This window comes from Rosa chinensis, chromosome 2 (assembly GCF_002994745.2).
Source record: "Rosa chinensis cultivar Old Blush chromosome 2, RchiOBHm-V2, whole genome shotgun sequence".
NCBI lineage: Eukaryota > Viridiplantae > Streptophyta > Magnoliopsida > Rosales > Rosaceae > Rosa > Rosa chinensis.
The window spans coordinates 30,211,953-30,237,518 of NC_037089.1; the positions used below are offsets into that span (position 1 = coordinate 30,211,953).

At 38.1% G+C, this 25,566-nt stretch overlaps 2 protein-coding genes across 5 annotated transcripts; both read left to right on the forward strand.

Moving 5' to 3' along the window:
• Positions 1 to 3,118: 3,118 nt before the first annotated feature.
• On the forward strand, positions 3,119 to 7,759 carry LOC112187400 (TSL-kinase interacting protein 1). Of its 3 annotated transcripts, none has more exons than XM_040513141.1 (8): positions 3,119 to 3,230; positions 4,164 to 4,321; positions 4,615 to 4,835; positions 4,946 to 5,184; positions 5,292 to 5,526; positions 5,905 to 6,417; positions 7,167 to 7,286; positions 7,381 to 7,759. In XM_040513141.1, the coding sequence occupies exons 2-8, from the start codon at positions 4,195 to 4,197 to the stop codon at positions 7,471 to 7,473; spliced, it is 1,548 nt and encodes a 515-aa protein (XP_040369075.1). In that variant the 5' UTR covers positions 3,119 to 3,230; positions 4,164 to 4,194; the 3' UTR covers positions 7,474 to 7,759. The 3 variants fall into 3 exon arrangements, with proteins under 3 accessions (XP_040369075.1, XP_024181932.1, XP_040369076.1); XM_024326164.2 differs by having other exon boundaries at positions 5,292 to 5,520; XM_040513142.1 differs by having other exon boundaries at positions 3,121 to 3,244.
• Positions 7,760 to 8,287: 528 nt separating this feature from the next.
• On the forward strand, positions 8,288 to 13,666 carry LOC112187399 (probable serine/threonine-protein kinase At1g54610). 2 transcript variants are annotated; one of them, XM_024326163.2, is made up of 7 exons: positions 8,288 to 9,242; positions 9,641 to 9,925; positions 10,314 to 10,631; positions 10,965 to 11,186; positions 11,769 to 11,863; positions 12,304 to 12,394; positions 13,072 to 13,666. In XM_024326163.2, the coding sequence occupies exons 1-7, from the start codon at positions 8,865 to 8,867 to the stop codon at positions 13,444 to 13,446; spliced, it is 1,764 nt and encodes a 587-aa protein (XP_024181931.1). In that variant the 5' UTR covers positions 8,288 to 8,864; the 3' UTR covers positions 13,447 to 13,666. The 2 variants fall into 2 exon arrangements, with proteins under 2 accessions (XP_024181931.1, XP_024181930.1); XM_024326162.2 differs by having other exon boundaries at positions 8,292 to 9,242; positions 12,301 to 12,394; positions 13,072 to 13,665.
• The last annotated feature ends 11,900 nt before the right edge of the window (positions 13,667 to 25,566 follow it).

Here is a 25,566-nt window from a genome sequence, read left to right on the forward strand (position 1 = left end):
TAGTTTCTGAATAATTGATCATGTAGCTTACAAATGTGGTCACTACGAATCTCTATGGGGATCTAGATATGGAATGTACATGAAGGTTCATGGTGAACTTCATTTACCTAAGTCAAGTGGCACTAGACCACTGAGCGCGTTTACAATAGGGTTGAAATGCTGACTAAAGTGACTACTTTATTGGGAAGGGATATGCCTGCGCGTTTCCATAACAAGTTTCGGATTCTATTGCGGTTCATGCATGTTGGACATGAACTTCATTGGAAGCCCTTAAATAGTTAAGGGAAACCGCTGAACACTTGAAATCCGATTTTGAGATGATTGTTTTTTGGAGAACATGATTATGTCTCAGTTTGGAACTTGAGCATCGTGTTGATAGATGCTTAAGCATTTTGACAAGGTCAAACCTTCAAACACCCCCATGATCGTTCGTAGTCTTGATCCTGAAAAAGATCCTCCTCGTTCGAAGGATATGACGAAAATGTGCTTGAGGCATAAGTGTCTTACTTGAGTACAATAGGCGCCTTATTGTACTTAGCTCAATGCACAAGACCAGACATCTCATTTGCCATGAACTTGTTAGCTAGATATAGCTTTGCGCCAACGCGATGCCATTAGATTGGTGTAAAAGATATATTTCTGTACTTGAGATGTACGATTGATATGAGTTTGTTCTATCCCTACAGAGAGATGATGGATTCGGACCCATCACACACCAGGAACGCCGCCAACGCTGGCCTACGTTCACTATCCCCATCCCAAAACGACATGTGTTTTGGAAGGTTTTACTGATGTTGGGTATCTCTCTGACCCACACAAAGGTCATTCCCAAACTGGTTAAGTGTTCACCATGGGTAAAGACCGTGATATCTTGGAGGTCTACAGAATAAACCCTAGTCGCTATATCTTCGAACAATGCAGAGTTTATTACTCTTCACAAAGTGGTTCGTGAATGTATATGAATTGGATCCATAGTTACGCATGTTCGAACAATTGTGGGTTGAAGTCTACCACAGATGAGCCTACAAGTATTTAGGATAATGCTGCTTGTTTTGAACAAATGAAGCAAGGCTACATCAAAAGCGACAACACCAAGCATAATCAACAACAACAGATTCTCTCAAGATCAAAGTGAACTAGGTTCGATCTGAGGACAGTGTGGCAGACTTGTTCATTAAGTCATTGCCTAAATTCCACTTTCGAGAAACATGTTGGTAGCATCGTTTGTGGAAGTGATCCGAACTCCCATGACCGTAGTCATCAGGGGGAGATGCAGACATAAGGGGGAGATGTCTACATATATGGTCTCGAAACGTCAAGGGTGTGTTGCGCTCTTTTTCCCGTTTGATCGAGATTATTTTTGTCCTACAGGGTTTTTGTTACTCGGCAAGGTTTTTAATGAGGCAATGAGAGGAGCACTACGTTTGGGCGACACAAGGGTGAGTGTTCAAGTAAATCCAGAATATGTGTCTAACCCAAACCCTAGATTACTTGACCTAGTTGAAATAGGGTTTTGAATTAGAGATATTCTCGGAGATATTCATAGATATCCGATTAATTGAACGATTATCTTTCCTTGTACAACTCTGATTCTATGTCTTGTAATCCTCTATACAAAGAAGAGGCCCATATTATCAATGAAAGTACGACTCAATGCTCTCCCAATTTTGGTTTTCCTTAAACAATAAGTAATTTTTTAAAGAGGAAATGATCATTTACCCAATTTTAGCTAAAAAATTGCCCACTTACCCAAACACTAAGAGATTGTCCACTTATCCTAACACTCTAAGAGATTATTTCCCTAATACCCAATTAAGTATTTTTTAATTCATTTTTATTTATTTTTTGGACAATTTTGCCCTCTCCTTCTTTGTCACTTAGAGAAAGAAGTCATTGGAGACCTTGCTTGACTCCGGTGGTGGTCTGGTGACCGGACTCCGGCGACCGGTGACAGGAATCCGGCAACCAGTGACCGGACTCCGGCGACCAGTGACAGGTGACGGGACTCCGGCGACCGGAATCATATTATTGCCCCCCAATACTCATATTATTACCTCCCAATAATCATATTATTGCCGTCCAGTGAATTGTATAAACTTCCAAAACCAAAATGAATACACTACAGGCACAATTGATCAATTTATAATCATATTATTGCCTCTCAATAATCATATTATGGCCCCAATAATCATATTATTGCCCCAATAATCGTATTATTTCCCTCCAATAATCATATTATTTCCCTCAAGTGAACCAAAATGAATACACTAAAGACACAATTGATCAATTTATATGTTCAATTGTACACGTTTACTTTTTTTTTCCTTCCCCATTCTCAAAGCTCACAGTATACAAAAAAAGAAAAGAAAAAGTGCTCTGGGCACTAGATCAGATCGACTGGGGATGAAGAAACTCGATATCGGACCAGAGCTCCCAGATCTTGAATCTTTGGGTCGCGATCTTCTGCTCCACCACCAAGCACCGCTGCTCCATCGCCCCCATGCTCCCGAGCTTCAACGCCAGCTCTTGAGACTTATTCGCCTGCGATTCTTTCTCCGCCTGAAAACGAATATGGAATTGATCACTGCCGCTGGAAAAGTTTCTTTGGTTTTGATATGAAATTAAACAGGGGTTGCAGAGAATTAGGGTTTGAATTGGGACCTGGAGGAGAGAGAGACGTTGGTTACGATGTGATCCATATGTTCGAGTCGACGTCGATTTGATCGAGAGGTGTCTGAAGTGAGAGAGTTTGGGGGAGAACTTGAATCTGAGCAGCCCGTCGTCTCCTACGATGGAGTAGCCAGCAGTGATGGCCGAGAAGCTGCCAAGGAACATGTTGCCAGATTGACGACGGTGGTTTGGGTGAGGAGGCAGTTTTGAGAGAGAGAGAGAGAGGAGAGAGAGATTGATGAGTTTTAGGTGAATTGATAGGGCAAAATTGTCAATAGATGTTAGATTGGGTAAGTGAGATTAAAAAACTCTTAGTGGAGTAAGTGGACAATTTTATTGTTAAGTGGTCACGACCATTTTTTTTAAAATTACGACACGTGCGAAGACGTGTGTGAGATGCTTATAAATAAATAGTAAAATACTCGTAAATAAATAATTTCGGGTTTAAGGCGGCAATAGGTCTCCAACTCAAAAACCCAAACTCATTCGCGCCCAACGTTTTGGGGTCTCCCTCTCTCTCTCTCTCTTTCACTCTCTTCGCTTGGGTTCAATCTAATAAGGTATGAAGGCTTCGGTAAGCATTACGATTTGGTTTTAATATCCAGAAAGTCCTTCGCTTTGTTTCAATTTCAATCGACCACTCTTTAATTCTTCCTTGTTTTTCTGCAATTTAGTGAAATCAATGGGCCTGAGATTTACCAGCTATATAGATGTAATTAAATATGTTTTGGATTTGAGTGTTCTCGTTTACGATTCGGTTTTCGATTATGTGAACTAAATCGTCGGAATTAATCTCATTTGTATCCGAGCATTTTGTGCTCAAAACCCTAGATTCTGGAATTACTGGTGTTTTGGTCTCAATTTTGCACATATATACATGCAATTGCTAGCCGATGCTTGAATCAAATGACTGCGGTGAGAGCCATTTGTACATGGAACTAGGAATAGAGTTGTGATTCGCTAGCTTAGCTGTTAGATCTTCAGAATTTATATCTCACTGAGTAAGAGGGACATCCCGTTTAGTTTATTTGGGGCTTCTTAGGGATCGGTGTAGCTTTTTTCTTTGGTTTGGAGAATTCATCAATCTTCAAACTTGGATTGTTGATTTGATCTTCGGGTGGATAACATGATTTCTTCCGCAGTATTATTGGGTTTTTTTTCTTTTCTTTTTGGTGTTTTAAGTTTTGTTATGTGGATATCTGTGTTTGGCCTGAAAGACTTTGTCTTCTGCACAAACTTACTTTTGGAGCAAATATGTGAGAAAGGGCAGTGCAACTTTCGTGCTATTCAAACAATGTATGCTTTGATATGATACAAAAGGAAAGGGTAAATAGACTAATGGGAATACTAATAAATTGATAAACTATGTAAATTCTTGTGCTTACACCAGTTGGTTAAACTAATATTGCCTTTGAACATAATTGCAAATAACTTAGAAGCTAGATATTCATCATTGTTTTTCTTATGAGAAAGATGACAAATTTGTGTGACAGCGGCTAAAAAGTACTGGAGGGCTGAAACAACATGAAAGCTCCTAGACAGAGAAACTCAAAAGTGATCAAGGTTCCTATAAAGGGCAGAGCAAGTAAAGGTGGCATGGGGGAACAAAAATCTACAAGTAGAACTACACAGCACTGTCATAGAGAACCAGGTACAAAAAAAAAAAAAAAAAAAAAAATCTCATCCTTAGTAATATGCTTGAATACTATCAAACTTGAACCTTACATTAACAGTTAGTTTTTGTATGCATTTGCATGAACAGGATTTGCTAATATTGTTGAATTTAATAATTCTAGACAAAGTTCATTTGCAGTAAAATCTTCATTTTTCCATGCTTTCCTTATTTAAAAATTTGCATATGGAGAAACATATCAAAGACACGTGCATTGAAACTGCAGCTAATTTGGGAATTCTGTTTTGCTTATTTCACCTTATTTTCCATAGGGAAAGGTGACGACTTCTTCAATGAAAAAGATGAGCATTTATCACCTTGCAATGCAGCTAAAGGCTTGGATTTGGAGATTTCTGATGATGTACAGTGTTCAGAACCAACAAAGAAGCTGCCTTTTTATGGCATTAATGGAGGGAAACCACTTCTTCCTCATTCAAAGATCAAATTGCAGCTTTTTCCTGTAAATGAAGGCATTCGAATAGGATTGGAAAAGGTAATTCTTGAATGATGAAGCTTTGGAAATGACAACAGTATTATTTATTTGAAAGCATAAAAATCTTGTCACTTTAATTTTAAGTTTCGTTTTGTTTTATTCCACTTTAGGATGGATTTCATCCGTATTTGGAACTCACTCTTAGAGCACGGAAGAAGATTTCTTCTGTTCTAAAGCACCTTATTAGCAAATGGGGCAGTTCAAGTGCTGCTGTTGGTGAGCCGGTTCTATTCCCATACAGGATACAGGACAGTGTATCTAGTAACAGAAGATGGACGTTGAATGATGCTGAAACCAGTGCCGGAGATGTCTATGCAGCTATTGAAAGCCCTGAAATTTTTCGCTTAAGGTATAAATCTTATTCATTTCTCTTGCTCAAAAGGATTGTGTAATTTGAGCTGAAAATAGGGATTGTGTAACTTGTTATAATGTATCTGACTCGATATAATTTTCAAGGTATGGTTGGTTCTCTAATGAACCTAAAACCTCCGAGAAGCCTTCTACATCAGCTTATGGCAAGGTTGACTTACAATCTGAAAGCATACAGAGAGCTACTAGCACCCCTGCAGAGAATGCATATGAGGTAGAGAACCACAGTGTGTTAACAAGCAAATATATGGAATCAATAAATGAAAGGACAAATTCAAATGCTGAGAAGATTTCTAATGTAGATGCTGATCTTTTGGTAAAGTTTTCTTCTGCTTCTCTCTCTTGAGTGATTCCTTCATCATAATGCTCACAAGCACCTCCATCATCACCCAAGTAACCTTTTGCATTTATTAATGTGAATACCTGAATTTTCTGAAACACTTAATTTATGGTGAGTATGACTTTTTTAAGTTGAAATTGCATCAACTGGGAAGTCTATATAGACATGAAGAAATGTTGGATTTCTCATACAAGCTTTTCGCATCCTTCCTTTGACAATCTTTCAGCAGATAAAGAAACTTCTTGTGTATCCTATAGAGGACTTTTTTTAGCTATCTGCATTGCACACATTAGATTTAGATGCAACATGTATTTTCACTGATTTTACTGATATTCTGAAGTTCTGTTTTATTGTATTTAGAGTGATGGCCAGAGGGGGGTGGATGGTAAACATGCACTGGTTGTTGATACTGTAACTGACATAAGCATTGGAGGCCTCCTTTCTGAAGCATCCTTACAGGCTAAGTGCAATAATGGAAATAAAAAACAGAGAGAGAAGGCTAAAACCCCACATCCTGTGGGCATAAAGAGTGATTCAAAATCATTTGAGTTGTGGGCTGATTGTCCATCTATAAGCATTGGCGGCATCCTGTCTGAAGTATCCTTACAGGGAAAAATCAATCGTTTTGGTGCGCAATCAACTATGAGCAATTCAAGCTTGCAGCCAGCTCATTCAATTTATGATAATCCTCAAGGTTCAAGGCCATCTGCTCATGATTCTTGCTTATCAATTTTGGATGCTGAAGAAACCTGTCATGCATTTCCCTCTCAAAAGTTTTCTCTGGGAAAAGATGTTCTGGGTATCGGAGGAAGTTGTGGAGGTTCGAGCCAGAACTCTGGTTTCAAACTGTTCAAGTTTCCTCTTCCAGCCAAGGTTTGTGTAATTCTGTTTGCTTATTTGTTTCTTTTACTGCGACTGTGCATAAATGTATGTTGCTTCAATCTACTAGGGTTTGAAATCCATTACCTTTCAGTCTACTTTACAGTAATCTTGCCACATAAAACGTAATGTGTATTTGTATATCATCTATACATGATTTGAGTACTACATGGATTAATTTGATATGATAAATTCTAATGTTTAAACTTGGATTTCACATCAGCCACCAATTGTTTTGATTGATAACCTCAAAATTAGCTGCGAAGAATGCTTAAGGTATTGAAAAGTTGAAACTTGAAATTTCCAAATCTGTTGAAGTATTAAGGACGTAGCAACTATTTAACATTGATTTCTTGGTTAAATGAGGATGTGTGGTGGAATAGGAACATTTAGGTGGGTTAAATTAGGTGTCAAGGTGATGTGTGGTGGAATAGCAACATTTAGGTTTTAATGGAGTAAGAAAATGCCTTGCATGTTTGTGAACCTTTTGAGGGATGTCTTCTGGTTTATTTTAGCAATTGATATATTAAGCAATTCCGTTTGGTAGACCATTCCAACCTTGGTTTAATTAAAATAATTAGACTACATTCTTTAGTCTCTTGCGTATGATCAAACATGAGGCTATTTTTATTCTTAAACATCTGTTCAAATCCCTAGTCACAAGACTATACACTTGAAACAGCATAAAGTTGTGGCTGTTCTAGAGTTGTCAATTTCAACTCATATCTGATGTCTATTTTCAGGGTAATAGATTAGCTGAGCTTCCAAAAGACCATGCTCGGCAAGAATCTAATACAGAACGGATGAATTGTTCATATTTGAACAATGATGAACGGAGCCTAGGGCTATCAGGCATCAAATGGGTAATTGAATTTCTTATTGAAGTGATATACCGTGATATACAACTTTACAAAGAAAAATATAAGCTAATCTTTTCTTTTTGCTGCTGCACCACAGACCGACTCTTTGGGGCCCTTTGATCTTGGCCTGCCTGTCTCCCAGAAGCTCTGTAATGCAGAGAGTACAAGCATCAGCGGATTTGTTAAGTAGCGGTTGGAGACTAAGGGACCCTTTTGATGGAGATTCCAAATCAAGGGATTAATGACATCATGAGGTTAAAGTGCTTGTTTAGACTTCTGAAAAGGATAAAGAAAAAGATGCTATGCAAACCCATATATGTCAAGACTTGAATAGAAGAATAAGAGAACAGTCAAATTCCTAATGATTCATTGCATATAGTTATGTCAAGTCCATTTCAAACGCATGGCTTCTAGTCATATCAAATATGTTCTATCTACTGTTTTGAATTGAAGCATGGACTTGGATTGATTGGCAATACATTCCACTATGCAATTTTTTGAATCTTGCAGCATCTTTCTTCAACTAAGACCAACATGTAGAGAAAAATATTTCTGTATAGTGTCTGCCTTATACTCTTCTTTTAGATAGGTAGGCTAGCTTCTAGAATCCCAAGGTTGGTACTCTGTTTAACTGTTAGTTCATTCTCTATTTAATAGTTGAAGAGGTGACTCGTGGAATTGGAGTTGGAGTTGGTGCTGTACAGTTTATTATCGTACCTTTCTAAATGGAATTTAGATATGGTAGGAAATATGGAGTTGCAATTTATAAAAATGCAGTTAAACTAGTGCCAAATTAACATGGAAGGACCTTTGTCTGTTTTGTAGTGTATGCAGGTCAGAATGAACTATTTGTCTCATTTTCTGTCAGTTCCCACGTACTCATCATGAACAAATATAACGGGTTAAAGACTATCCTTTTGTTTACGAGTGTAACCGAAACTTCAAAAACGAAAACGTCATAAAAGTCTTGATAACATATTATTTTTTGAGGAAACATTTGGTAGTGCTCCGAAGTTTGACATATCCCGAAATATTCTATCATCACATTCATGAATTCACCGAAAACTAACCCAAAGTATACAATACCTTGGATTCCATAGATTTTCTAAGTTTTTTATGAATTGCTCCAATTACAATGTGGATGAGTAGCCTGCTGGCTGCTGGCAGGTTGCAACTGTTGTACGCAGACCCAATGATCCATTTACCCACCAAATAGAGCATTCCAACTTCCCATCACAATCTCCCTTTCATTTTTCTCATTCTACCACTCCCTTTGAGAACGGTCCAAGTCGTGAAAATGGAGAAGGGAAAAAGAAAATTATCCAACCCTAAAGACCATTTTCAAGTCTCATTCCCCAAATTCTCATGGCGGAGTAAGCGGAGCCAAACAATGATCAATGACACCCTTCTCCTTTGGCATAAATCCAAGCAGTGCCGGCCAAGGGACGGCAGGCTCAATCAAATTTTGCCACCACCTATCCCTACATTCCCAATGTTTTTATCCACTTTCATGATTACTATGTCACCTAGGTGCTACCGTCAAACACTCAGTCGGAGACTAATCGCTGCTTCTGAGGTTTAATGGGGTGTATTCAGACCAAGACCAACTCCCCAACTCATGGACCTCATGGCCTTGACAAGTTGAAAGTTGATCATGGGTATGTCAAGGGAGGTGGGGTAGGGAAACCCATTGCCCTGAAACCCCCGGGAAAGGAGCCGGTGAGGGTTAATGCCGAGGTTAAGGCTGATAGTGGAGGAGGAGGAGGAGGTGGGAAGGGTGTGGTTAGTAGAGAGACAGAGAGAGGCAATGTTTCAGGAAGGCTTACAGTGACGCAGACTGGAGGAGATGATGATGAAATTGTGGATGGCTGGCCAAAGTGGCTTGTTGATAATGTGCCTCAAGATGTTTTGGATGGCTTGGTTCCGAAGAGTGCTGATTCATATGACAAGCTTGCTAAGGTAATTTGTACTCAGTATGTTATACTCATTTCTATTACATATCGTTTCAGTAAATAAATGCAGATTCAGCAAGATCCCATTTTGCCAATGTTACATTTGTTCTTAGAATCTGTTCAAGAAAAAGTTGATAGCTTTGTTTCTTGTCAAATTGTCTTAGTGAATAAGGTGTGAGCGAGCTAGAATGAGTTGCCTTAGTTCTTATCATGTGATGTTATTTGCTATATCATTATGAAATTGAAGTGATATACGTTCAATTTTCAAACTCAGTTAGAGAAATTGGAAGGAGAAGAGGTCAGGTGGGTAGGTAAAGAATTGGTGCCACAAATTCGTTTTCCTTACTTGGTTTTCCTGGAGGGCAAGAGTATGACTAGGCCTGAATCTATTTCTGGTTTTTGCAGGTAGGCCAAGGAACCTACAGCAATGTGTACAAAGCTCGTGATAGAGACACCAAAAAGATTGTTGCTTTGAAAAAGGTCCGGTTTGACACATCAGAGCCAGAGAGTATCAAGTTTATGGCGAGGGAGATAATGATATTACGGAGGCTAGATCACCCCAATGTCATCAAGTTTGAAGGACTAGCCATGTCAAGGATGCAATATAGTCTATATTTGGTCTTTGAATTCATGCAATACGACTTGACTAAAATAATCTCACGTCCTGAAGAGAGGCTCACTGAACCACAGGTTGGCATTTTCCCTTCTTCATCCTTACAGTTATATGTAGTTATTGGTTCATACTCATGGAGTCCATATTCATGAAATATTGTCTTTGGGAAAAGTGTGGAGTTCCTCAACCAATCAGGAATAGGTGATGATAAGGAAGGGACAGTTCGACTATTGATTTTGAATAGAAAAGGTTGAATATGATGATGATGATGACTACTCTTTTTCCGGTGGAAATGTTGTAAAATAGTTTCATTTATTTGCGTAATTGGCACGGGCTTCTAATTGTTGCAAACTAACTTCATCGGTTCCTAAGTTCATAACTGTTTCTCCACTAGGTAGAGGTTTGTTTGGAATGACTTGGAGTTTTTTATTATTATTATTATTTTTTTTTTTTTTTTTTTTACAGGTAAAGTGCTATATGCAGCAACTGCTTTCTGGTCTCCAGCACTGCCATGAGAAAGGAATTCTACACAGAGACATTAAACCTTCAAACTTGCTAATAGACAAGAATGGGATGCTCAAAATTGCAGATTTTGGGCTAGCAAACTTCTTCCCTCCCAAACAAAAACGTCCTCTTACGAGCCGAGTTGTGACACTCTGGTATAGAGCCCCAGAGCTCTTGTTAGGCTCTACAGATTATGGAGTTGGTATTGATCTTTGGAGTGCAGGATGTCTACTGGGAGAAATGTTTGTAGGAAGGCCAATTATGCCTGGGAGGACTGAGGTAAAACGCTTTGATGCTAGTTATGCTCTTACACTAGGAACTCGAATCATTTGTTCATTAGGACTTTTGTGGGAACCAAGTCAGCTTTACAGTTTTCTCAAATGAGTTATTTACACAATCAAATATCCTATCTGATGATATTAAAACAATATTGAGTTCTTTGTATGTATTGTCCTCATATGAGAAATAGTTGGTTTTGCCTTTTCATCTCTTTCTCCAATTTCAATATGAAAATCCCTTCTATGATGAGAGCTGAAATTACTGGAACATTCGCTTTCATCTTATAACTGGCACTTTTTATTCTCTTATTCTCTTATGCATCTGTGTATTCAGGTTGAGCAACTTCATAGAATCTTCAAGCTTTGTGGTTCCCCCTCAGATGATTACTGGAAGAAAATGAAGTTACCAACAAGCTTCCGACCCCCACATCATTACAAACCTAGTTTTGAAGAATTCTTCAGGGACTTCTCGATGCCATCATTTGGTCTGTTGATCACTCTTCTAGCTCTTGACCCGACATCTCGTGGCAGTGCCGCTTCTGGTCTCCAGAGCGGAGTGCGTACCAATGAGCTTTTTCTCTCTGGAGTCAATTTTCTCTACCAATTTTTAGTTTTCTGTTCTATTTGATTGAACTGAACATCGTCATAAAGAGCACTTGAGGCAAAAAAGATATCAATAGTTAAAATAGTCAGAGTTGCAGTTGTACGTTCAATCCTTTTTGCAATTCATTAATCATGAATTTGATTCTGAATTGACTAAGAGTTTGTGGTCAATGAATTAACATAGAGAGTATTTATTGTTTTGTACTGTGATTGATCACTAGCATTGTTATATAGAAGTTAAAGGGTAGGGGTTATCTATTTCTGATCTGTTTTAGCAACTGCTTACATCTTTTTCTCATGGGACATCAATTGAATGTGCCATGTTATTACTGCTTTACTTTATGACTTTGAAGTTTTCAAGTACAATCTCATCTCTCAAGTACATACCATTTGAAATCTGGTCGATCTAAGAGAAAAATGAATGAAGAAAAGCTAAATGCTTTGGTGAACTATTTCAGTATGTTCTTTTTTATTGTTTGATCTACATCTGTTCAACATGTTATTTACAGATTCTAATTTCATTTTCTGCCTTCAGTTCTTTAGTTCAAGTCCATTGGCGTGTGACCTTTCAGCTCTACCAGTGCTGTATAAAGAGGAGGATGATCCGGCTCAAAGCAAGGATCGGAAGAAGTATGCTATTAAATTACTACCAACAATCTACTTTCATTATTTTGATTGATATTATACAAACTATACTAAAAGGACACCTAGATGTAGTTTATTTGGACATGCATTTGAACTTGCCTGGATGAAAAATTAAAATTTCTGTTGTTTTATTTTTTTATTTAACTCTAACATGTGGTACTACTTTTTCATAACACAAGGAAATCTAAAAAACTTACTCCTGATCAGGTGTTTTCTAATTCATGAGGTTTTTGAATTGCATTTTTGTCATTTCAGATCTGCTGTTTTGTTTACAGTTGGTTTAATTTAGAGTAAATGCTGTCAAAACCTCATTTGATTTAACTAACATCTAATGTATAGATAAAATGCACGTTAACAGTTCAGTGGAGGTCTAAACACCCTAAATATGAATGACCTAATTGTGGTTTTTCATCTGATGCAAGGAGGGTCTACAAAGTAAGGCAATGGTCTCAAACAAACCGTGATTTTCATCAAAGAAAGGTCCAGGGAAGAGGAGAATTTGGATCGTTGAATGAGGTAAGTTTTGCACACGGACAAGTTCCTTAAAGCAGACTTTTTGTTTGAGTCAATATATGTTTCATTTGGGATAATATCATGTACTTCAGAAGTTTCATGGGCGAAAAATGTGTTTTAGTAAAAAAATGAGAACAGTGATTCAAGTAGTACGTCACACAATAAGGGCTCTTCTTTCACAGTGTGGTAGTAGTTCCAAATGTACTTTCAAATAATCGATCAAACTTGCTTTTTATTGTGTTTGGTAGAAAAACAATGTTCTTTGGGGGTTCTAGGAGCACTTGCTCGCTTTGCTTTCTGGATTAGGTGCTTCCTCAGGAAGCAGTTCCGAGTAAATTATTCAGGACAAAAGAACTAATAGTAGTGGGAATGGATTCTGTCTTTAAAGAAACAACATATTGTAAAAATTGACAATGACTAGCCATTTAACCCGACTGCAGTCTTTCGTCTAAGATTCACCTTGTATTGTGAGTGATATCGCCTCTCTGATAACATGGAAAGTGAGAAATGGAAAATATTTTTTGACTAGGGTACATTGTTTCACCTTTTCTTTTTTCTTTGATTACTCAGACTTGGCTTAAAACTATCATGCTCTCAGTTTGTATATATGAAATGACTACACCATTACTTAATATAGCTCATATGTAGAATTATATCCTGGCTTTTTCTACTTTATTCAGGAAAAGAATGGGGAAACTGGAAGGACACACAGCCAAGAAATGGGAAGCATATATAGCCAAGATATGGGCAACACTAGTGCAAGCAGCAGCGCTTCCTCCAGTTTTAGACCCTCCATACACGAGAACTTGAATGCATCTCTTTCCCCAATAATCCGCTTACATCAAAAAAGATTTCCAAGCACCGAGGGTCATCCCAATGCTCTCAAGAACATTAATCCTGATGCTCTCAAAAACATCAACAACTTTACTCTCTTACAGGCCTCTATAAAAGATATTGTCAACCACACTGAAGGTGGTACATACAGGAGATCTCATTCAACGTTAGACTTCCGAAATTTTGATCCTGAGAAGATGTTTGGATTCGACAAAGTATAGGCAATCAGAACATATCTTTATCAGCTCAAGCTTTCTACCCCTTACGGGCTAGAAACTTATAATTCTTTTTCCCAGTTTTTTGGTCTCAAATTTCCCTTACATGAGTTTGTGCTATAAACAATAATTCTGTCTCTGTAAACTTTTTTATTTTTTTTCACAGATTACCTATGGAAAATTCTCCATAAAATAAAAGAAGTTGGTTTTGCACTGAATGGTAAGATGACAGAAAAAGTAGTTGTGTAATGATTCATTGGACAATAGACATGATTTGCTAACACATTGCAATAGATCTTTACGTATGCTTGTGCTAGATTTGATGCTGCTCGGATTTCAGTGCTAGACCGAAGGACTAGAATCATGTGTGTAAGGAGCTGCTGAAGAATTTCGACGGAAGACAATGTTCATTATGAAATTATCATGCCTTTCCACTCAAATTTTAGCATTACTCTCACCCACACACCAGATATTTGTTTATCTGTCCTCTCAAGTTATTAATCCCAGTCTTGTTGTATTCTATACCTTGCTGTTCTTAGATTCTTCTTATAATTTCTATAAAGTTGAAACAACACAAATTTCTTGTTTATATAACAAAACACAGACCACACGTGTGCTAAAAATTTTGTTTTCAAAACTTAGCTGTGCAGAAGCTGCTGCAAAATTAGCCTCATAATAATATAGATAATGTTGAACAATGGAATGTAGAAATCATTGCAGAAAGAGGAGGATATCTGAGATAAGTTCGAATTTGCAACGGAACATCCCGATTTCCATGAATCATTATATATCAACGAGCAACTTTGAACCTCCTCAACTTGCAAGTGGAAAGGTGCTTGTTCAGAGATCCAAAGCAAAATCCAAATTGTTCTAGCTAGTACTAGCCTAATCTGGGATCTGATGAAACAATGTCTCTGTTTCTCTATCTTCATATCATGTTAAGATACAGATACAGCGGAATTTGGAGTCCTAAAATATCTCATCTTATTTACTTTTAAGAGCATCTCTAGCTAGTGGAAACTCATGCTGCAACAGAAGTTGACAGCTGAATTAAGTCCAGCCAAAACATCAATTCCGACACCGATACACTCCTTAGAAGAAAATAAAAAGTAAAAGGTAAGCATGCTCATTTGGCAAGATCAGCTCCACACATGCAAAGGACTGTTGAATCAAACTTGATCAATCGAAAGCATTCAAAACCTTCTTATACATATACATGTCAACGGATCCAAGCCTTAGAAAATCATTAGAATCAACTAAGGTCTTGAAACACAATAGTTTTATGCTCGTAGTAAACAAACTATGTACAGTTCAAAAAGAGAGAGAGTTTTGATACTTTGTTTACTGTTTAGTTCACCAGTAATAGTACTACTCGTCATAGAAGTTGTCAACAAACTTGCCTTTGATCCATTTGAAACTGTTGCGCAGCGACGACTTGAACTTACCTTCCATGGTATACATGTTATAGTTTGCCACCCTCTTCCTTCTCTCCAGCTCTGGATTACTATTACCAGACCCTGATGCTGAAGATGGCCCTTCTACCTTGCTCACCGGACCATTGAAGCTGTAAGATTTCGGTCGATCCTCAAACCCGAACCTCGCCTCTGTATATGCAGTTGAGTAGTACCCAGAAAATGATTTGCTCTTCTCCATATCTGAATTCTCAGCTCAAACCTCAAAGGACAAGGAGGTAGAGATGCCTTGCAGTTACAAGAGTAGACCAGCTCTCATGAGTTGCAAATATATGAGAGGGTGAGAAAGTAGCACCAGTGATTATATATGATATATAGTAAAGCAATCAACTTAGTGCGATGTGCATGGGCTATCATGACACGCCCTAGTTTTTGATGATAGAATAAATCATTCGATTTATTAATGGGACTCGTGTGCGGACAATAGTGCTTAGATCGATATTATATGGAAGGAATATGCGATGTTATCTTAAGAGCAATGAGCATAACAGTAGAGAGTGACATACCCGTTTGTAGCTTTAGTCGTAATTGAAATGTATTAGCTCTGGAATTATAAATTTGACATGGTTCACTTTAGTCTCTGGTGGTGTTAAGAACTAAGCTACTCTGTTACCTAGTATGTTATGTTTAAGGCATCTTTGCTTAGAATTTTTAACTTGCTACGTCGATAGACAGTAACAACATTGTTAGTTCCTCCCACATTTCTTCACGGGAGTGTATTTCATGCACCGTCAGTGTATGGGTACTTGCAATATGACTGGATGTAATTTTTTTGATATTAAAATATATAAAGGAGTGGATTAGATGAGTGACTGTTATTTTTTTAGAGATTAAAATTGCACTGTCGGTGCATACAATCATCTAACTTTAGCAACAAAGGAACAAAATTTTCTTAGTGGAGAAGCTTGGTGACACCATATATTGTTGAGGATTAGGTACACTATATGTTTTGCTAATTGGGATCTATATGGAATCATCATGATTCACGAGAGCTGAGAGAGGCCGGCACAAGTGGACCACAATATATGTAGTGGTGGATTTTCTAGCTGTTCAATGGAATTAGGAAGCCACTAGTGATTAGTCATTTGGGTATCAATTAGTGGTGGTAGGGCGACCAAAGAAGTGAGGCTGTGCCCTAGTGGGGTAAAGAACCTGAACCAACTGGCCGGAGTCGGAAAATAAGTTGAATGTCTGTGTTTGGGGGCCTCTTTAGCTCCTCCACTTATAAGCACCAGCCTTTTTGGTGTTTGGTAAATTGCTCCTCAACCTGCTTTTTCCAGAAGTAGGGGCTTTTTCTTTTGAAAAACAGAAGCTAGGCCTAACCTCTTTTTAGAAGTAGAAGCAGCGATATTCATTGTACCGGTGGTCAATGTAGATGAATGCTTCTTTCAAAATTCCAACTTATATCTTCATTGAAGAAATTACACACAGCCATGAAAACCCTATTGTACGTGAGAAGAGATGCCGCTCTTCTCTTCATGCACAGACGCATTATTCTGACGCATTATTCTCTCTGTCTTCTCCCTTAACTCTCTCTCTCATTCTGGATCATTGGCAGGACCAACTTCGGTCGTCGTGGGTCTTGGGCCTATGGGAGTGGTGTTTGGATTCATATTTGGAATCTAAAGGAATTGGGTTGGGTGTTGTGTTTTGGAATTTGAGTTCTTTGATTCTTCGGTTATAGTTTGGTGGAAGATTGCTCCCTATTGACTTTAGATTTTGCACGGAATATGCATGGTTAGTCATACTACCGGTTATATTGATTTAGGATAATGACCACTTACCCATAGAATACTAAATACAACCCCATGCACTCTACCAACTTATTTTCAACCCCAATTACCCAAAAGTTTTCTCTTTTTCTCCTAACTATTCCTTTCACTAAATGTTTATCCTATTAATACCCCTCTCTCTTGCTTTTACTATTCTTTTGCTTCCTTTTATTTTCCTTTGATGAAACGTGGTGGGCCCATCTCAAAATTATTTGTCTAGATATAATTGCAGCTGAATTGCATCCTCTACTCGACGGTAAACAGTAAACTTTACTATTCATAATTTCGATTGTTGATAGACTTGAGTTGATTGCTATCTGCAAAATTACTACTAAGGAACTGCAAAAGGAGAGAGAGAAATTGAGAAAATTAAAAACCTATAGAGATAATCTTAGTAGAGATTCTCCCAATTACTGAGATATTATCTATAGACTACAGACTAGAATCTATAGAATAGAAGAGGAGATAGATAATCTCTTAGATGTTCTGGAAGAGGAACAAAAACCTCTTGATTATTTGAGCATTGGTTAGAATTGGTTAGATCCGCACATCACTGGTATCAGAGCTTGTAAATTAGCTCAAAGGAGAACCCCTCCTTAATGGGGACAATGTCAGAATTATTATTAGAGAAAATAAATTCTCTACTCAAAACTTCTGATGAGAAATATCAGAAGCTGTTACTAGAAATATCTAGATGTCAAACTCATCTAGAAAAATTACCTGCTATAATCCACCAATTGGAAAGATTGGAAAACAAACTGGATTATATCAAGGAACTTCCAAAAACGGAAGAAGAAAAGCTGACAGTTGTCAGTAGAAAAATCAATGAACAGCAAAAAACGCTGGACTCTATGAAAAATATACTGAAGGACAAGAAAGTGCCTACAGTAAAAAAGAAAACTAATGGATTCAAACCATTAGAAAAACCAGACACAAATCGTGTTCCAAACATGATTTTTCTGGAACCATCTACTAGTCAGACTAGTATCCGGTATGAAAACCCGGAAGAGAGAGAAATGAAGATGTTAAGCATCTTTGGAAAGAAGAAAGGAGTACAACTCCTAAATGCTAAAGAATTTGAGTTCAATGAGATTGAACAAGAAGTAAAAAATTCCTCAATCCCAAAGTTAGATTTCAAACAGATCTACAAAAGAGGAAAGTTTGATTTAATGGACAGCCATTATTTTAAACTACTGGAGATTACAACCCCAGCAACAGCAGGTGGAGAGACTGATCTTCTACTAATCACTCCAGTAGAAGTAGCCAGAGCTCAAGCAAAGAAATATCAATTTATGCATATTGGAGCAGTCCAAGTAGGCATAAATCTACTTGCACGTGAAGGAATAAACTGTTCGGTCCTATGTGTTCTACAGGACAACAGGTTAACAGACTTCCAAGCTAGTCTGTTGGGAACGCTCGAAGCATCCTTATGCGACCAAGTGGCATATTTCAACTGCTTCCCCAACTTCACCACCAGCTTGAAAGATGCAGCTCACTGCCTCAGACTAAGAGTCAAGACAGATGGCATATCCATGAAAGAAGACATGCAAGAACTCGCAATAGTATACAAGATATACTATAAATTGATGAGTACCACAGTAGCCCCTAAGACAAGGATAACAAATATCTCAGGTCTTACTACTAGATTCCTCACCAATCAGAAGAACCATTCACAGCAGATCCACAAAGTTACTTGGAATGAAGTAACATTTCCGATTGAATGGAAATTATCCGGTCCAAAAAAGCAACCGGAAAGAGCAAAAGCAAAAATCTACGAGAGTAGAAGAACTGGAGAAATCAGCCTCAACTTTGACAATCACAGGAAAAGTGATGTCTGTCCTGAGAACCTCAGGATAAACAGCAGTCTTCTGAGAAGAATCTACAGCACCAGAGAAGCTAGTGTTAGTGGTACAAAACCCACCATTGAAGAGCCAATATCAGAAGAAGATCTGGAAGCTGATCTATGCAGACCAGTCCATATGCTCAGAGCTGAGAAGCTCGATGATCTCTATAAAGAAGCTGAGAATTGTGAAAGTCCTGAACGATTAGAAAAACTAATCGAAGAAATGAAAGAATTCAAATTCAGAAAGACGAGAAAAGTCTTTCCCTACCAAGATCTTGAAATGGAAGATGGAGAGAGCTCCAGAACTTTCATTAGCAGAGAAAAAGGGAAAGTAAAACTCCCATCTCAGAAAGCCCCCACGGGTAAAAAAGGGGAAAGAAATTCCCAAAGATTTGTCCCAGAAGACAATCTGCCAAGAGTTCCGATCACGAACTATGGCATCTGGTTAAATCTAGACAAGAGTCTAGACAAAAGAAAAACCATTGACCAATGGGTAGATAGCCTGATGATGGCCTCTGCACTTACCCTTGGAAAATTTGAAGCACCAGATTTGCAGGTGTACTATGAAACTACTCTCACAGGAGTAGCAAAAAAGTACTACCTATCCTTCAAAGAAACTGCCAGAGGAAGAGATTGGCTTGAAGAAATCAAAAATTCCAAGTCTCCGTATGATTTTGCAGTACCCCTGTACGATCAGTTCTGTGGAGATCTTTCAAATCTGAGTGAAAAAGCCAAAGAAACGGCAAAATCGAATATCTATGCTCTCAAAATCTGTGACATGAGATATTTCGAAGAATACCTGAATGAGTTTCAGGAATATTACTGTACAATTGGTGAACTAGAGAATACTGATCTAGTTAATCTGTTGCATAGAAAACTCCCTGAACCATGGAGAACAGCTGTGAGAGAAAGCATAGCTGAAAAACCAATTGAAAGATTTTCAGTTGGAGGAATTGCCGACAGAATCCGGCAATTACTGAAAGAGCAATGCAAAGCCAATTTTAGAGCTAAGATGGCCAAGAAACAACTCAAATGAGTTGAAAATTTCTGTTATGGAATATTAGATATGCCCACAAACTGGGGATGTCATGAATCCAAATTCCACAGAAAAAAGAAAGAAAAATATTACTCTAAAAAATTCAAAAAGAGTAATCAAAAAAGGGATTGGAAATTCAAGAGGAGTTCCAATTACAAAAAACAAAAGGATGAAGATCCTAAAAAGAAATTCTTCAAGAAAAAGAAGAATACTCATCAGCATAAACAACCAAGCAAGAAAGCTTGTAGATGTTGGTTATGTAAAGCTGAAGGGCACTATGCCAACGAATGCCCTGAGAAGAGTAAAAGATCTACTAAAGCTCTTTTTGAAGAATATGAGCAAATAGTAGAAGTAGCAAATATGAAAGGCTACGAAATAGCCTATTCTAATGATGAAGATGATGACAGGACAGTCTACTCTGCCTGGTCTGAAGAAGAAGAATCATCAGAAGAGTCTGAGATAGATTCTGAAGTAGAGTACTTCGAATCCAGACAAATGAATGTTTTAAGAATCAAAAATTGGGAAGAAAGCAAGACAGAAGCATTAATGTCTTCTTATCAGGTGAATCCTGGTACATTCGTTTGTGACTACTGCTTATGTCACGAAAAGAATGGTCTCCCTATGTTCTATGAAGAGTCTAAGAAGACTTATCACAAAGAATGCTTCATAGCTGAAGCAAGAAGAAAAACCAAGAATGGCCTGGTCAGCCAATTGGTTGAACAAGAATATGAAGAATATTTCTCTGAACAAAAAGAGAAAGAAGAAGAAAAAGAGGTAGAAACTCTGTTTCAAAAAATTATGGAACCTTCTCCCCCTTCCTCGAAAAAGGAAGAGACCATCGACGAAGAAAAAATCGATGAAGATATTGAACTGGTTGAAATACCAGAAAATGTAGAACTGGTGAAACCACCAGAAACTGTTCATCTCGTAGAACGACAAAAGGATACTGAAACATGGGATCTACTTGGCCAACCATCTGGCAAGTTTGACTATCAAGTCAGATATGACCCTCCGTCATGGTTCAGAAATCCAGAAATCAAAGAGATAATTCCTACAGATTGGGATGATGATGTAGATAAATCTCCCACTCGGGAACATGTTCCAGAAGAATGTAAACCATTCATTCCAACGGAACAAGTTCAAGAAAATGAGCTTCATCAATCGAAGGTCGTCTCTACCAGTAGATACAGCAACTACATAGAGATCGGGCTAAAATTCCCGGATCATAGAAAATATCATCTGCATGCCTTTGTAGATAATGGATCGGGATTTACTGTTGCAAAGAGATTTGCAATTCCAGATGAACTCTGGAAAGAAGACAAGAAAAAGTCAGCTACTGGTGTTACATTTGATGGGAGCCATCTCACCATGAAAAAAGTAGCAAAAACTGTTCATATCACCATTGGTGGAGGAACATTTATCATCCAGAATGTTTGACAATCTGAAGGCCAAGGATCTGATTTCTTGTTGGGAAATGATTTTATTCTCTAACAAAGATTCATTCAGAATGAAGAAGCGATAGGCTTCAGAAAAGGAGAATGGGTGTTCTGGGCAGACCGTCTCACGCACGCCAAGAGTGTGGTTGGTCCCGGTTTTACTACTCAATATCAGAGATCGCAACAGAATAGTGGTGATCTTACCCCCTACAAACCCAAATTTGAGCCCATACTCCAAATCAAACAACAAGAAGAACTGCTTGTTGAAGACTCTTCAGAAGAAGAAGAAACTAGTAAAGATGAAGAAGAAGAAGCTAGTTTCATCTATGAGCACAACCTCAAGCACTTTCAGAACAAGCTTGAGTCTCAACAAATTCCCACTCTTGAAAAAATCAAGAAACTACTCGAGCAGAATGTGGATACAAATCCTCAAAAGTTTTGGGAAAAAGACCCAGTGGTCTGTGAATTGAGATTGCATGACATGAATGCTATCTGTCATGTCAAAGCCATTCCTCAGTACAAAGAAGAAGATCAAAAGGAATTCAGAAAAGATATTGAAGATCTCCTGAAAAAGAGATTAATTCAACCTTCCACTAGCCCTCATCATGCTCCAGCATTCTACGTGAGAAATCATGCAGAAAACCTATGAGGAAAAGCTAGAATGGTTATTGACTATAGAGACGTCAATAAAAAGACTGTCAAAGACGGCTATCAAATTGCTCAAGTAAGAGTATTGATTAACCAGCTCAGAGGAGCCAAAGTCTTTTCGAAATTCGATGCAAAGTCGGGTTTCTAGCAGGTCAAGATGCATCCTGAGAGCATTCCGCTCACTGCATTTGGAACACCACAAGGTCATTACGAATGGTTAGTAATGCCCTTTGGTCTAAAGCAAGCTCCCTCAATCTTCCAAAGAAAGATGGACAACATCTTCAAGCATGTGGCGAAGTTCTGTGTCGTCTACATAGATGACATCCTGGTCTTCTCCAAAAACAGAGAAGAACACATGAGACACCTCCACGAGGTAGTAAAGCTGATAGTTCAACATGGAATTATCTTAGGAGAAAAGAAAATCTTCTTTATCCTCGATGAAGTGGATTTCCTAGGAATAAACATCAAGAATGGGGTCATAAAACTCCAACCTCATATCCTTGAAAAGATCTGGAAGTTCCCAGACAAAATTCCTGATGCTAAGAGTCTAGAGAGATTCCTCGGTGTCATAAATTATGGGAGAGATTTCATCCCTAAAATCTCGGGGTTAACAGCAATGTTATCTCCTAAGACAAGTTCCAAAAGAAAATGGAACTTCACAGAAGATGATGAAAAGATAGTGAAGCAGATAAAAAATCTCTGCAAAAACCTCCCTCCTCTTCAACAACCAGAACAGAATGATGAAATTATCCTCCAGACAGATGCGAGCGATAATTATTGGTCCGGTGTGGTTCTGGCAAAAACGCCTGGAACTAACATTGAAAAGATCTGTAAATTTTGTAGTGGCAAGTTCAGCCCTGCAGAACTGAATTATCCCACAGGGGAAAAAGAAATTTTGGCTGTCAAGAAAACGATTTTAAATTCTCCAGCTTTTCTTGGAAAACCCTTTACTGTCCGCACTGATTGTGCTAGAGTAAAGAATTTTAAAAATTTTAAACTTGACAAAGCTGCTGATAGAGGAAGATTAGCCAACTGGCAATTGTTTCTTAACCAATATGATTATAATGTTGAATTAATTGAAGGAAACAAGAATTATCTTCCAGACGCATTGACCAGGGAAATGGCAATGTTCAGCCAAAGAGAAGACGACGAAGGTCGTAATCCCAGAAGCAGAAGAACTGGGAAAGAACATGAACCTCAAGAAGATCCTATGGAAACCAAAGAAAAGGTTCTTAAAAGGTTTCTGCTAAGTCCTAAAGGATTAGCCTCAACTGATCAATCCTAGAGTAAAGGATTGGCTAGCCCGTCTCAAACGGCAGACAGTAAAGGCTCATCAAGACCGTTGACGGTTGCTGCTTTGCCAAAAAGCAGACCAACTCCAACTGGAGTCATAAATGTTTTCAATTATGAATTAAGAACTTTTGACACTCCTGTGTTCAGAACTGGCAGGAGACTAGCTTATCACCAGAAGGCAATCCTAGACAATCTCTTATTTGCCTTTCAAGAAAGAAGCAGTGGTCTAATGTTCCCGGCATTCTTTGCACTAGTTGAAGAACTATATGAGAATGCCAGACCACAATTCGAAGAAAGTCAGATACAGCAGAGTGCTGTAAGAAAAGAAAAAATTCTCTTCCTTGAAAGTCCAGAAAGTGCTAGGGTTCCTGTCATGGCACTCAATGAATCAGACTGGCATGAATTCCATAGTCTGATAGGAAGACACAATCCAGAAGACCTAGTTCCTCCAACTCTCTTTATTGTTTCAGGTCCTTATGTTGGAAGATACCTGGTTAATGTTCAGAGTGAACATCCTCAAGAACACAAGCTTTGGCTTGTTGAAAATGGTTTTGTCCATAATCTGTGGACTAAAACAAATGATGATCTAAAAGGTTTGCCGCCTATCATTGTCAACACAGTCAAAAATGTAAGAAAGAATGACTGTATGCTTCGACTGAAGTTCAGATCCACTCCTCCAGAATGGATCCAGAAGGCAAACGGTGAAGTTGAATATATTCCTCCTTATCATTATGTAAGAATTATTCAAAGGAAATATCTTCAACCAGCCTGTGTAGGGTACAGTGGCCAACCAAACTCAAGCATCCCATGGATGAAGGCCATGACTCTAGAATATATCAAAAAGATCATCTCTGAAGATACCTACAATACCTTCCTGGCAGCAGGGGAGAAAATTATCATCACTGCTTACGATCATCCTGACGTAGTCAGTAGTGACTTATTCCTATCTCTTACCAGAAAGGAGATAGATTCGACACTGGCATGCTTACGATGGGTGGAAAAGCTTGAAACTGACAACCACTACAAGATGTATGTTGATGCAGATGTCGAAGACAATGCAACAACAGCAAGGATGGCCCAGGCAGATAACGACTCGTTTGTCCTTGGTCACAATTCAGAAACCGACGAGAACATGTGAAGCAGCAGGTGTAGAAAACACCGAAAGTTCTTTTGGACTCTTCCCAAAAGTGACTTTTGCTTTTCAAAAAGCAGGTGAAAAACATTTCACCTAAGAGTAACTGCTTTTCCCCGGCCGACCTCCACCAGCAGGAGCACTAAGGAAAGCAGGAAATCACGGAGTCGTTCTGTACATTTTATGTTTTTGAATTGTAGTTTGAGTTCCGCTCCCTATATAAAGAGCTTTAGCTTCTCTTAGAAGGCATTCGAAAATTTCGATATCAGTTCAGATTAGTTCTAGTAGCAGAGTGATTTTCCTTCCTGCCGGTGTGAAGAAGTGTGCTTTCATTTCAAGTAAGTACTGTAATCATTCTTATGGATAGCTAAACAGCTTCTTAGCTGTTTACCTGAGAATGAGGCTCTGAAATTTTAGCTTGTAATTATGTTTATATAAATAATTTCAGTGTGTTCACCCACTTCATCAGTTTTTAAGTTAGCAAGTCAAATTTCTGCTATGTTCGTTCAGCCAGTATCTTATACTTTCTTTAAGTTCAGAATTCCTGGTTTTTTAGAAAAAACTTGCCACAGCTTAGGATAGAAACAAGCAGCAGTGATTCCGCCTGTTAAAGTAATCGTTAGGCAGGAGGCCGTTAGGTGAAAAACTTGGGCATGTTGAAGGCTAGTTTTGTTTTTCTCAGAAGTTGGAACAAGATTTTCTAAGAAAAAAATGAGTTTTGAACCCAAAAGTCAGCATAGGATACACTAGGCACTACTTCAAAAGGACTACCCTTATGAGTCTTTTCACCTAAAAGTTGTGTAAATGGGCAAAATACAAGGATGTTGGATTGATTGGGCAAAATACCATGAGTTTTTGGGCAAACGGGCACAACCCCTATTGATTTCATTACCATCAATTTCACGTACATTATTTATGTGAAACATGCATGTATCATTAGTTATAATTTCAACATTGTAAAAGTTATTGGTTCAATTCTCAATGACATATGTAAGTGAGGTGGGCTAAGAGTTTTCTTTTAAAAACAAAAGTTACTTTTTTCATTGCCCATCTTATGTCTAGTGCTTTTTTAATGCATTTTTGCATCCATTATTATTATTGTTATTTTGGGGGGTGGGGTGGGTAGGGCTGCACGCGGATTGGGTTGAATCAGTTTTAACTCTAAACCGTCTCTATACTAAAGTGAGCGGTTTAAGCATTTTGGACAACCGGTCATTAAAAAAAAAAAGCTTAACCCGGTCCAATCCAATCCAATTAAAGATGGTTTGGTTTAATCGGTTAGGCGATTTTAACTTATATTATATTAAGATACTATTTATGAAAAAAAATTCTTGTAAAATTCAATCTCCCCAAATAATAAAAATTATATTAAATAAGCATAATCTAAATTTAAAATACAATAATCAAATCCAAAACCAATATTTAAAAACCAAAATCGAGAATAGATTTAAAGTGATTGAAACATTTGATGGCTGAGCTATAAATACGAGCTTA